Source organism: Lycorma delicatula, chromosome 3 (assembly GCF_047948215.1).
Source record: "Lycorma delicatula isolate Av1 chromosome 3, ASM4794821v1, whole genome shotgun sequence".
Lineage (NCBI taxonomy): Eukaryota > Metazoa > Arthropoda > Insecta > Hemiptera > Fulgoridae > Lycorma > Lycorma delicatula.
The window spans coordinates 136520669-136534847 of record NC_134457.1 but is presented as its reverse complement, the minus strand read 5'-3'; the positions used below and the strand labels follow the sequence as shown (position 1 = coordinate 136534847).

The window sequence follows — 14179 nt, the reverse complement described above, 5'->3', positions numbered from 1 at the left end:
TTTACTCTTTTTCATTTATGTCCTTAAACTAGTATACCTTACATTTTAATAACTATATTTGTGCATAAAATAAATGTGTTAGGGAAAAAAATGATTTCAATTTACTAAAATCATTAAAACAATTTTAAGCCAAGAGACAAATATAGGCATTATTAAGAAACAAATCGTCCACTAATTATATGAGATTATAATAACCTTTTTATGCTCTGGATTCATCTTTCCTTTGCCGCCACTAAGATTTAAATGGGTGTTTAAAACATTTTATGTTATTTTGAGTGATGACTGCTATGATCTTAAGCTACAAACAAATGTGAATAGCCTTATTTATGCTCTCACTGAGTGCTTTCAGACCACTACTCTTTGAGACAAATTGCAGTTACATAGATTTTAAGGAATGTAATTAACTATATTTCAAGGACTCTTGTATGCAATTTTTTTTTGTGCTTGCAGTTTTATTTTGTTTTTTAATTTGAACAAATTAAAAAAAAAATCATAGCATCACTCTATTTTCATAAATACATTGAATTATTAAGATTTATAAACACCTTGCAATAATCCTGAAGTTGTTCTGAAAGCTGCAAAGTATTCTTCTTCCCACCAATATACCATTTTGATGGCTGCAAATGATGCATGATTTGGAAAATCAAGTATTCCTCCAACTACACTGCTGCACAGATTCTCTTGTAATACTGATTGATGTTGTTCATAATATTCTGAATCTCTTTGGAGTAGGATTCTAATCCTATCCATTACGTTTCCTTCTTCCATTACCTCCATTTTTACCTGGTAAAAAAAAATTATTAGAAGAGGTTAAACTTTTTACAGTATTTAATGTATACCTTAACTGCCCAAATTTGTTTATTTTTTTTTTTTTTTTTTTTTTTTGTCTTCAGTCATTTGACTGGTTTGATGCAGCTCTCCAAGATTCCCTATCTAGTGCTAGTCGTTTCATTTCAGTATACCCTCTACATCCTACATCCCTAACAATTTGTTTTACATATTCCAAACGTGGCCTGCCTACACAATTTTTCCCTTCTACCTGTCCTTCCAAAATTAAAGCGACTATTCCAGGATGCCTTAGTATGTGGCCTATAAGTCTGTCTCTTCTTTTAACTATATTTTTCCAAATGCTTCTTTCTTCATCTATTTGCCGCAATACCTCCTCATTTGTCACTTTATCCACCCATCTGATTTTTAACATTCTCCTATAGCACCAAATTTCAAAAGCTTCTAACCTTTTCTTCTCAGATACTCCGATTGTCCAAGTTTCACTTCCATATAAAGCGACACTCCAAACATACACTTTCAAAAATCTTTTCCTGACATTTAAATTAATTTTTGATGTAAACAACTTATATTTCTTACTGAAGGCTCGTTTAGCTTGTGCTATTCGGCATTTTATATCGCTCCTGCTTCGTCCATCTTTAGTAATTCTACTTCCCAAATAACAAAATTCTTCTACCTCCATAATCTTTTCTCCTCCTATTTTGACATTCAGTGGTCCATCTTTGTTATTTCTACTACATTTCATTACTTTTGTTTTGTTCTTGTTTATTTTCATGCGATAGTTCTTGCGTAGGACTTCATCTATGCCGTTCATTGTTTCTTCTAAATCCTTTTTATTCTCGGCTAGAATTACTATATCATCAGCAAATCGTAGCATCTTTATCTTTTCACCTTGTACTGTTACTCCGAATCTAAATTGTTCTTTAACATCATTAACTGCTAGTTCCATGTAAAGATTAAAAAGTAACGGAGATAGAGAACATCCTTGTCGGACTCCCTTTCTTATTATGGCTTCTTTCTTATGTTCTTCAATTGCTACTGTTGCTGTTTGGTTCCTGTACATGTTAGCAATTGTTCTTCTATCTCTGTATTTGAACCCTAATTTTTTTAAAATGCTGAACATTTTATTCCAGTCTACGTTATCGAATGCCTTTTCTAGGTCTATAAACGCCACGTATGTTGGTTTGTTTTTCTTTAATCTTCCTTCTACTATTAATCTGAGGCCTAAAATTGCTTCCCTTGTCCCTATACTTTTCCTGAAACCAAATTGGTCTTCTCCTAACACTTCCTCCACTCTCCTCTCAATTCTTCTGTATAGAATTCTAGTTAAGATTTTTGATGCATGACTAGTTAAACTAATTGTTCTGTATTCTTCACATTTATCTGCCCCTGATTTCTTTGGTATCATTACTATAACACTTTTTTTGAAGTCTGACGGAAATTCCCCTTTTTCATAAATATTACACACCAGTTTGTATAATCTATCAATCGCCTCCTCCCCTGCACTGCGCAGTAATTCTACAGGTATTCCGTCTATTCCAGGAGCCTTTCTGCCATTTAAATCTTTTAATGCTCTCTTAAATTCAGATCTCAGTATTGTTTCTCCCATTTCATCCTCCTCAACTTCCTCTTCTTCCTCTATAAAACCATTTTCTAATTCATTTCCTCCGTATAACTCTTCAATATATTCCACCCATCTATCGACTTTACCTTTCGTATTATATATAGGTGTACCATCTTTGTTTAACACATTATTAGATTTTAATTTATGTACCCCAAAATTTTCCTTAACTTTCCTGTATGCTCCGTCTATTTTACCAATATTCATTTCTCTTTCCACTTCTGAACACTTTTCTTTAATCCACTCTTCTTTCGCCAGTTTGCACTTCCTGTTTATAGCATTTCTTAATTGCCGATAGTTCCTTTTACTTTCTTCATCACTAGCATTCTTATATTTTCTACGTTCATCCATCAGCTGCAATATATCGTCTGAAACCCAAGGTTTTCTACCGGTTCTCTTTATTCCGCCTAAGTTTGCTTCTGCTGATTTAAGAATTTCCTTTTTAACATTCTCCCATTCTTCTTCTACATTTTCTATCTTATCTTTTTTACTCAGACCTCTTGCGATGTCCTCCTCAAAAATCTTCTTTACCTCCTCTTCCTCAAGCTTCTCTAAATTCCACCGATTCATCTGACACCTTTTCTTCAGGTTTTTAAACCCCAATCTACATTTCATTATCACCAAATTATGGTCGCTATCAATGTCTGCTCCAGGGTAAGTTTTGCAGTCCACGAGTTGATTTCTAAATCTTTGCTTAACCATGATATAATCTATCTGATACCTTGCAGTATCGCCTGGCTTTTTCCAAGTGTATATTCTTCTATTTGTTTATTAAGAATCAATTATTTTTAATCATCTTTCAACCAATGTTCTAGGAAATTGAATGGTATTCATTACAGATTGGGTGTTCTGTAATTTTGCAGAACCATGTTTTTTTTTTAGTCCAATTATGGACTTAAATATCCACATTACTGGTATAGAAATGAATAGGTCTTTCTCAGCAATGGCCAGACAAGTCTTCTTAAGACTTATTTTTATGTAATTAGCTTAGTCTGTTATGAGCAGCATCTGCTCAAAATAGGTAATTTTTTTTTTTGAATGAGTTATTCACCATATAAGCTCAAAACTTATGCATGGGAATATGAAACGAAAATTTAATATTGTATGATAAATGCCATGCCTAACCAGGATTTTAACCTGAGACACTGGATGAAAGGCCAAGACACTACCACTCCGCTATGGAGATTGGAGTTATGCAGTACCAGTATTTACTGGTACTGTAATTCAAAATTAATAATCCTCTGCTAGCTGGGATAAATCAATTTGATTAATATTATCTAGTCCAAAATTAAATTTTATGATATTGCCTTTCTTCATAAAATTTGTAATGTATATTTTTTATTATTAAAGAAGAAATTGTTCTTTTAATGATCGTTAAAGGCTCCTACTTTAGTGTGAATATATTATTACAGTTAAGGACAATATGTTGACATATGCCTGTTAATAACTTAAATAATTTCTTAACAATATAAAATTAATTTAATTAATAAAAAATGAAACAATAGCCATTCTAGATAAGAAGGCGAAAAGTGCAAAGTGCTCATAAGAATGATTTGTAAGGTAGACTACTTTTCTTAAAATATAATAATGACTACTATCTATGTTTTTATAACTGTGAAGAGTGCTAAGTTGCTGAGCATCCAGTAGGTGTGATGAAAATTAAAAAAATATATATATTTTGTGATGTAATTAATAACTTATAAACTTAATAACTTGTGCTTCAAGTAAAAATTAACTTAAAGTGAAAATTATTTGATTAATTTTTATCTTCATATAATAAAATTCGATATACTTTTATAAAATAAAATTATTTACTGTGGGTTGATTTAAAAGTTTTTATTTTAAATATTTAAAAAACTGCACAACATTTTTGACATTTCGACATGATAATCTGTTAATGCCATGTAATTCTACAAAAAAAAAAGAAAGTATTCATATAAATGCAATTGAACAACAAATTACTGTTTACGACTGATATCGGTTGCCTAGCAACCGATAAACAAGATTTAATAGAATTTCAAAAATAGTTGTTTTTCATTACGCTTGTAGCGCTAGCGTTGTAGCTAGCAACCAAAGAGATCAGACATAATTTATTTATTCTCATTAAACAAAGCGTTTTTAAATTATCATCTTGTTTATTCTGCCCTCATTTCAAAATATTTACTTCTATTAATGCATAAATTCGATCAAAAAGTTCTATATCTTTTAATATATTATTTGCAATCAGTTTTTGGCATATGTTATTATTTTCTGTTGATTAATACTGTTTTAAAATAAAATAAAACAAATAATTAAAATTTAAAAATAAAATCTGAAAAGTATTACTTTGTTTTGTAACTCTCTAGTAAATTATGTCACTTTAGAGAAAAATAAAATTCCTTGAAGCAATATTGGGGTTCACATTCACAGTAGTAGGTTAAAATTACGGTTGAATTGTGATGTGCATTTCCTTTTATAGAAACTGTAATTAAAATTTTCCTAGATGATTACAAGTAATAACAACGTTACTTTAGATAACGTAGTTGGCACAACTGATGCTCGTTATTTTGGTCACTGTTGTGACGTCACACATGCTGTTCTCCTATTGGCTGAACGCAGTATTGATTCATAATTTCGTGGGTCGTCTGCTGCAGAACAAAAACGTTTAAGCTTAGACTGTAGTGAGTGTTGAGGCCCCGTCAGACGTTAGCTAATGGAAAACATAGTAGTAGAATTTTATCTGTGTGGTTGCTACATTGTATATTCTTGATGTTCTTCTGAAGAGATAATTTCTCATTTGTGATGTCATGTTGCGAGATATGTGATGCGCCTCCGCCAACACCACATCCTAATGCGGAATGTCTCAAAGAAAGAAAGTGGTGGTGCTTTTTGTTATCTAGTATTTTCACTTTCTTGGCAGGACTTCTTATCGTACTTCTCTGGAGGGCATTTTCTTTCCTCTGTTGCCGAAAAGAACCTGAACTATCTCCAAATGATCCGAAGCAGAAAGAACAGAAAGCTGCTAGGCAGGGTAAGCAAGAGTTCGAAGGGACTTTTATGACAGAGGCCAAAGACTGGGCTGGTGAATTGATCTCGGGCCAGACTACAACAGGAAGAATTTTGGTGAGTTAAATTTTGTTTTATTATTTGTGTAGTTGATTATTTCAATAGAATTACGTTATTAAACGCATTAACAGGGTTAGATGTAAAGTACTACTTCTTCCCGCGCTTCCTCTCTAGCCGGTATGATGTATTTTAATGTCAAATCAGGTTAGTTTATGATTTTCTTATCACGTGTTGTGATATGAACTTTGTTTAATCACGATTACTAGATAGTAATTCTTTTTTTAACGTATTTTATAATGGGGATTATTGTATTTGATTGGTAACATTCATAAACTTTCTGTAGATTTCTATTTAATCTCATTTTATTCTGTTACAATACACATTCTGTTAATATGTACTAGATAGTTACTTCTAAATCTTATACTTTTTTAGTTAAGACCTCAATTAAATGAATAACTGGAGAGATGTGTATCACTTTTACGTTAAAGTGATATGTCATTTCACTTTCCTAATTTTCAGTACAATTAATGGCACTTAAGTAACTTTTTATTACCCTGGAATGTAATTAATTTTTAGGACGAGCAAAAGTTTCAATTGTTCCATTAAGTTTTCTGAAAGTTATGAAGAATGAGTTTAATTTATGTTTTTTTTTTTTTACGCATGATATGTGTTAAATTAAATATCGAAAATGCAAGTTATGAATGTTTACATTTTTAATCTAAATCGAATCTAATGATTCCGTCTTGTGTTTAATTCACAGTTTCGTTAATTTTTCATGTTTAAAAAATTAATTGATTATGTTTGTCTTTTTAGCGTGTAAAATTTAATTTTTCTTTCCAATAACAGGAAAGATAAAAAGACTGGTTTTTTGTCAATTGCTAAATCTATTTCGATTGATTTTTACTGCGATCATTGCGCTTGTTTTCTTTCTTTTTGAACTGACATTTTTTTTAGGATCATCCAACCGTCTAGAAAGATTTCTCTTGAAAATTCTTAAAACTGTTTAAAATAGAAAAAGACTATAAAATATATACGCAGAAAAATGAATGAATTGGTTGGATTACAAAAAAAAAAATATTCGTTTTCGTATAGCATTGTTTTTCTTAAACATTGTTTTTCAACAAATATTAGGTCTTTTAAAATACTTAACGTGGATGTAAATACTTCTTAGGCTGTTGATTACTACGGTTGCTGTAGCGAAGAAAGCTTACGAATATCACCTGGTTCATGATTCGTTTAGTCTACATTGATTTTGGACAGAGCTTTGGACAGCTCTGAGTTATTTTTCTTTCGGATAAAATTGAGAGATTAATATAAGGAAACATGAGAATTATATTAAACTTAACTCAAGTGTGTAATCATCTAGGATATCAAACTGTGATAATAATGAAAGTTGTATATAAAATCGCATTAGTTTTGTAGTTTTACATCTCTAACCAATTGTGTTTAAAAAATGTTAAACGTTTTTTAATTGTCTGGTACACTTTATTTTAAGCTGGAAGTTACATTACTTAAATCATTTTGTTCTAAGCACCAAGAAGATTAATCTAAAGCGAAAGTTAGCTCAGACTCAGGTAAAATTCTTGTAACTATTATTTTTAAATAATAATGGTCTATAGTCGATTTAAAATTAGTTCTGAACTCGTCTTAATTTTTTAACATTGCCTTATTATTATTCCTCTTGTGTAAGCTTTTTTACTGTAGTAAGTTTTAGTCAGTCAGTGCCGTATTAAAGCAAGTTGTACGTGGAGGCAAATTGTATTCAAGAGAACTGTTTGGCGTCCAAAGCAAACAAAAGTATTTTCGTGCTTATGTAACGTCATAATTTTAATATATATTTGTATAACAATTTCACAAACATTTTTAGTGTATTTTGGTGAAAACAGGACGAATGAATATGTCAGGAGAGTTTTGCTTTTCTTTTATTGTTCGCCTTTTTCTAGCGTTCGGAGTGCTCTTCAAGTGTAGCTCTTTTCTCTGTGCTTGGAGGTAACTCTGGTTGTACTTTGTAATTTAATGTTTTTATAGATTACTTTTCTATTCAAAAACTAAAACTACAGAAATGTTATCGCTTGATACGGAATAATTTTTGACATTCGAGAGTGCTTCCTTTGCCGTTTTTAATAAATTTATTTAACCTTCTAAAAAAATCTCCGTATTAATTTGTTTAAAATAAAATTAAAAAGATAACTTTTAGAAAATAATGTTTGTCCTACGAGTTGTTAAATAATGCTAATAAAATAATTTTTGTTTTTCTTATTTTGTTCAGTTTAACGTGCATTTTATATGTACTAGAATATTTTTTCAATTACGTCTTGAAAATTATTTTAATCGGTTCTGATTTTATTTATTTACTTATTATCTTCACTTATTTGAAGCACTATTATTTCATATAATTACTACTTTTATCTATTAATTTGGATTTTAACAGTTTTTGAAGTGTTAATTTTTAACTCTCTAATAATGTACTGATCAAGATTTTCTTTGGTAAATGCTGGGCATTTAATTTTTATCCGTGAAGCAGTGTAGCTTACCTTTTCTGCCTTGATCTTTGTAATATATAATTTATTTTATCTGAAAAAAATGTTGATTTATTTAAGTACCAAACTTATCAACTTTTTCGGCTGTTTTTGCGTTATACAGAGTGTTTATAAAAACCGTTTCAAGAATTCAGGGGATGGTCCCGCATATCGAAATAATATTTATGTCCGGAAGCGCTTAGTTACTACCGGCTATCCGTAATTTTTTATTTTTTAACATAAAAATTTATTTTTTCAGGATTGGTTAATGTATCAAGCTGAAATTTCTTATGTTGCTAGATACTTTCATAAAAGTTAAACTTTTTTAAAATTATTAAACATATTTTTTTAAATTATTTCATGCTAGGCATCACGTCTTTATAAAGAAATTTTTTTCCTAAGTTTTCTTAACAGAGTAAGGAAACCCCTAAAATCAAAAGCTGTGTGTAGCCAGTAAAGTCATACAATAACCAATATTTTTTTTCTTAATAATCAAAGTAATCTTATTATTAATTAATCATTAATAGCGTGAATGTTCATGATATACGTTCTATGTGTAAGTAGTGTACCATTAATATGTTGGATATTGAGATCATTATTGTACACTATACACTTTTTTTTTATAAATTATTAAGTCGTACAGGAGGCGTAGTATCTTTGCCGATGAGTTTGAAGCTTAATTACTCGGCTTCGGTTTACAGATGGTTTTATTTTATTCTCCCAATCAGTTTTCTGTTAATGTAATTTCATTCCTGAAATTTGTCTTCAAAACTGAAAAATAAACTAATTAAAAGTGTATCCTTTGTAGCCTGCGTTCCATTTTTTTATTTGGTTTTCCATGTAAATTATATTTTTGAAAGAGTTAATTTAGTAATTCACCGCTTTTATATATAATTTTCTATAAAATTTTATCTGAAGTAACGGTGAAGTAAACGCAGTTTCCCTTAAATTTTATATTTAAGGTAACAATCCACGATTACCAACAAATCTTTGTGTCTGTAACCATTGTAGAATGCTCTTTCATTTTAGAAAAAGTTATATACGGTATAAAATTATATAAACGGTTACTTTTTTTTTAATTTCTCTATCACGGTTGCACAATACTGGTTTGTTATATACATATATTAAAGAAAATATCCTGACTGACTGATTCATCAACACCCAGCAATAATTACTGAAGATAAATTGATGATAATTTTTATTCACGTGCTTTTTACGTGTAGTTGCACACTAAGAAAGGATTTTCCCAGTTAAAAGGATTAAAATGGAGTAATAATGAATTTTACTATTTTTTGAAGTTCTTGATAGTAAATGAAGATATCAACTCGATTTGTGTTATGTGTATTCTTCATGTAAATAACTAAAAACCAATTTCTGATTTTTTTTAAATTCCGAGTTTAAAGGGTTAAAATGGATTAACATTGAAATTTACAATTTTTTTTTAATTTCTCGGTAATAAATGAAGAAAAACCTAATTTTTTTGCGTGTAATTTTGTTGTAAATTTTTAAAAACCAGTTTGTAGATTTTTTGAAATTCCTAGTATAAATGGTTAAAATGGATTTTTGAATTTCTTTTTGAAACCCGGCTGCTTTTTGAATTTCTCAGTAACAAATAAAGAAATCAACTTGATTTTTTGTGTGTGTAATCTGCATGTGAATATCTAATAACCAGTTTTTAGATTTATCAAAACTCGACCTTGAGTGAAGAAAGGTAAAAATATTTTTAAGAACGATTGCGAATTTTCTTCATTTCCGACTTTAATAAACGAGATATTCACTAGGTTTGTACTTGCAAATACTCTTCAGATAAATATCTAAAAATCATTTTCGGGGTTTTTTTGAATTTCGAATTTTTTAACAAGCACAGTGGCTGGGGTGGTTGATCGACGGCTCAACCAACCTAGGCACTGCCACATATTACTATATGTGCGACGCGACTGGCTGCACTTCCCTCCGGTTACTTGATTAAAAACTTAAAATAAAAAAATGAGAAAGGAAGTACGGTAATTTCCTCTTGGTGTTTGTCAGGTAACGCTAAAAATCGGGAAGAATACACCTTTACCAAGGTCGGGTAACCAGCTGTAACTAATATTTTTAAAATGGAAACCAACTGTTTTGAAACCCGCATTCTTCAGATCACTCAAAGTTTCGAGGTCCTATACTGACCAAACTGTTCTGAAGAAATTACAATACACTGAATTTTTTATAAATTTTTTTTTGTCATTAATATTCTCACAGGTATGAGTTTAATGAACACGGGGGAGGGTTCTTGGGGGCAGAGCCCCCTGGCTGAGCTGCAAATATACCCTGACCGCGATGGGAAACTCAAAGTACCATATAGTGCGGGCAAAGCCGCGACGGGGATGCTAGTAACTTAAAATTGTATAAACTTAGATCACTCTGATATTCGAAATATTTATACTAAGAAAATTATAATTAATCAGTTGGAAAACTTAAGGTAATGCAGTAATGTACGTTCCTTCATTCTAGAAAGCTTTAATTCGAGTTCACTAATTGATTTTTACGTCGTTCTTCGGGATGTCTTTTCTTATTTTTAACAATGCATAGTTTCTCTCGCCTTTGCGATTATTGTGATCGCCTTTTTTGTAGCATGGAAATAGCTTTTTTGCTAGAAAAACCGTACTAAAAAAAATTTCAGAAAAATAACTAAAAAGCAAACTTATATTTTTTCAAATTCTTTTTTAATGTTATTCTGTTTACTTGTATGTGTGGGTCGTTACCAAAAGCGTTGTAGGCTAATCGACAAGCGTTACTGGTCACTCGAAACTGACGTGCCATATCATAAGGTAAAAATTATCCCGTACCAGGTTTACGAAAAAAGAGAGGAGTTTCCCGTTGCTTCTTCATTGAGGCAAACATATTGTCTTGTCGGTATTCCAAGCCCACTGAAATGTAAATTATATTCAGCTCGACAACCGAAGCCTTCTCTGTCAATCACAAGGATTGGCTGTACAATAAACATCATTAATTTCAGAGAAAACAACTCCGACTAATACCGATTTGATCTCAGATGCTGTTCTGTGTCATACTTATTAGAAGATTAGGGGAGGGAAATTAGTATAAAACAACCAATTAATGAGTTTCTTCTGATAAAAAAAACCTTTATACCCTGCTTCTACGTCGTAGAGTTTTCTGATGTAGTAGCCTATATAAAATAACAATTTTTTGGAAAAGAAAATTATATTATTTCTGTACTGTCTTATTTTTCCCGATTTTTCTACAACTTATATTTTGTGAAATTATTTGACTATGAAAATCTCTACATAAGAATTGTTTTTAAGAGAAACTTCATAACTAACTAGATAGTATGCTGATTAATCTTTTGTTGCCAGAGTTTTTGCATTCCATGAAATATTTTTATTCACTAACATGTATCCATTCACGACGTTACATCAGTTTATTATTATACACATTTTTTACTTTCCTGGCTAGATTGATATGTACTGGTATGAAAATAATATAGATCGTTCATAAAAATCTAAAAAAATTGGTCTATTTTAAGTTTGTGTTTTAAGGAGATATTTAACAAAAATAACAAAAAACAGATTTAAATGTAAATAATGTGAAAAAAATGTTACCGATGCTCCCAAGTCCAGAAAATCTATTTTCGTCAGACGAACGTATGTATATTTGCTTGTATTTTATATTATAACTCTAGAGCTTGTTGACTGATTTTCTTCAAACTTGTTGGACAGATACAACCTTTGGGTGAAAGAATGTATTACATTTTTGCAAAAATTAGAAAAAGGTGTGGGAGTCTTTTGGCCGAAATAAAATTTCAAATCTCTACTGGGGACTAAAAAATTTTTTTTAGTAAAAAAATTTTTTTTTACAAAAGTTGAAGTTTTTTTAATCAAGATTATAAATTACCAAAATTTTAATTTAATACTCATCCCCTCCCCAAAAAAAAGACTATATATTTTTATTTATTTTTTTTTTTTTAGCTATATCTTGCTTTAGGAAAGGAGTTAATGGGATTTTTTTTGCATGTATATTTTTTTTACATCAATAGGCCTTAAAAGCACTATGAAACATTTTTTGGCCATCCTACTAACCCACCGTGGTAAAAAGAAATATTCTTCAGAAATATTCTGAAATCCATCTTTCAAGTTTTCCATTGCATTTAAAATGTGAAAAACTTAATTTTTTTTATAACCCTTACTCTTAATTATTTCTTAAAAAAATGATATGGACAACACATGACTTCCTTGTACGCCTTTTAAATTACATTTACACATTTTTTTAAAATGAAAAGGACAAAATTTTATTTCATTAAAATCTTCTGATATTTTTTTTTTGTTTTGAATTTTTTTTCAACTTAAACGTTTTTTTTTTTACAATGAGAAGTTAATACCGATTAATAAATCAATATATTTAATTTAAAAAAAATAAAAGTTAAAAAAAAGAAGATGAAGTCTGGTTCGAACCGATGTGCCTTCCCCTAAGATCCAAATATTTCATTAATTAAAGTTTTATTTGGTTATAACTCTGGAACCAATGAAAATAAGTATCACTTGTGGTATATCGTTGAAAAGCTCTCAATGAGGACTTATTACTGCAGAAAAAGTCCAAAATCCTAAATTTTTCGGGATTTTGGGTCTTTTTGGACACTTTTGGTTTGTTCAGTCGATTGCAATCAAAAGAGGAGGTACACAACTAGATGTTACAACAGTCCTGAATGCAAAATTCCAACATCCTACGGCTAATCGTTTAACCGACGTCACGCCGAAACTAGTCAAAATGGATATTTCCGTTGAAATTTGGAAACCGAGATTTTTTGCGATCACAATACTTCCTTCGTTCAAGGAGTAAAAAAGATTAGCCAAAAAGTGTCACTTTCATTCGTTGCTAGAAAATTATAACTTTTAATTAGAAGCTTTTTTTATTTGGCATTACATCTTTTTTCTTTGCCTTTTTTAACCAAATTAAAAAAAAAATATTTTTTTTAACTTTATTATCACCACTTAAGGATTGTTTTCTTAAAAGTTAATTTTACCTGAATGTTTCCCCTTGAGTATGGGAGCTCCCAAAATAGAAAATAAAAATTTTGCAATTTCAAATTTTTAATGTTCAAAGCATATTTTTTATAAACAATAAAGTCATTAAAATAACTTAATACCCCCTCCCCCATAGGAAAGCTCCCAAATGTAAATGCAATTTTTTCCTTATAAAAATCAATATATCCGGGTTTTAAACGTTTGCTGAAGGGAAATAAATAATTGAATAATAGGCCAACAACTGGAAAAGAATCGATTTTAAACGCCCAAATTTGAATTGAACAATTAAAAAACTTTCTTATTAGGCAATTTTAGAAAAAATCGTTTGATTCCTTTTTTTTCGTATTTCACACCAGAATAAATAGTCGGGTAAGTTTAAAAAGCAATAGGAAAAGGCACTTTTATTTTATTTTGGTATATTTCTATTTGAAAACATTTCCGAATGAAATAAAATTTTCTCGTTAATAGTGACGGATAAAAAACCCACGATCGCACTCAATTTTTTATCGATATTAAAGCGAATTATCAACTTTAAATTTATCGGTAATTATATAACTTTAACTTCATTAGTATAGTCAATTTTTATTTTATTGATATTTTAATAAACATAATGTTATCTTCGTCGCAGTTAACATAGAAAATATATTGTACTGTTTTGTGTTGTTAAAACACACTTTTAATGTGGTTAAAAATAATAAAATGTAGTTAGTACAATGTGAGAATTACAGATTATTTTTAGAGTATAGTTTTATGTACTTCTATCAATTTAATAAACCGCTTCAAATTTAATAAACCGCATTAAAATAATTGTATTCACATCGTTTCGAACAATACAATTTTGTATTTTTAGAATTTTGTTGGAATTATTTCAATGAAATTAGAAAAAAAATTTCTTTAAGCCTCTTAGCTTTAATTAATTACTGGCATACACGTGTTGACAAGTTGGCTCGGATACGAGTTCACTCATGCTGCTAGTTATCGATGGTGTTAAGTTTTTGGACATATTTAATGGTATTTTTATGTTAAATCTAATCATAATATAATAACTTTTTTTTTATTGTAATTTGATTTGCTTTGGTGTAGAATCACATGAGGATTTTGTAGTTAAGATTTTCATTAAACATCCTACAGTATATATATGTATGTATGTTTCTTAATAAATACCACCTGTTTTTTTACTTACTCATTTT

At 29.8% G+C, this 14179-nt stretch overlaps 2 protein-coding genes across 2 annotated transcripts in view; one reads left to right on the top strand and one right to left on the bottom strand.

Moving 5' to 3' along the window:
* The window catches only part of LOC142321215 (uncharacterized), a 44638-nt gene extending 43861 nt beyond the window's left edge, over positions 1-777 (bottom strand). Inside the window, exon 1 of the mRNA XM_075359210.1 lies at positions 546-777. Coding sequence (XP_075215325.1) covers positions 546-777 — 232 coding nt within the window. The remainder of the gene's footprint in view (positions 1-545) is intronic.
* A 4286-nt stretch (positions 778-5063) lies between these two features.
* The window catches only part of slo (calcium-activated potassium channel slo), a 537563-nt gene continuing 528447 nt past the window's right edge, over positions 5064-14179 (top strand). The window contains exon 1 of the mRNA XM_075360629.1: positions 5064-5509. Coding sequence (XP_075216744.1) covers positions 5189-5509 — 321 coding nt within the window. The 5' untranslated portion in view covers positions 5064-5188. The remainder of the gene's footprint in view (positions 5510-14179) is intronic.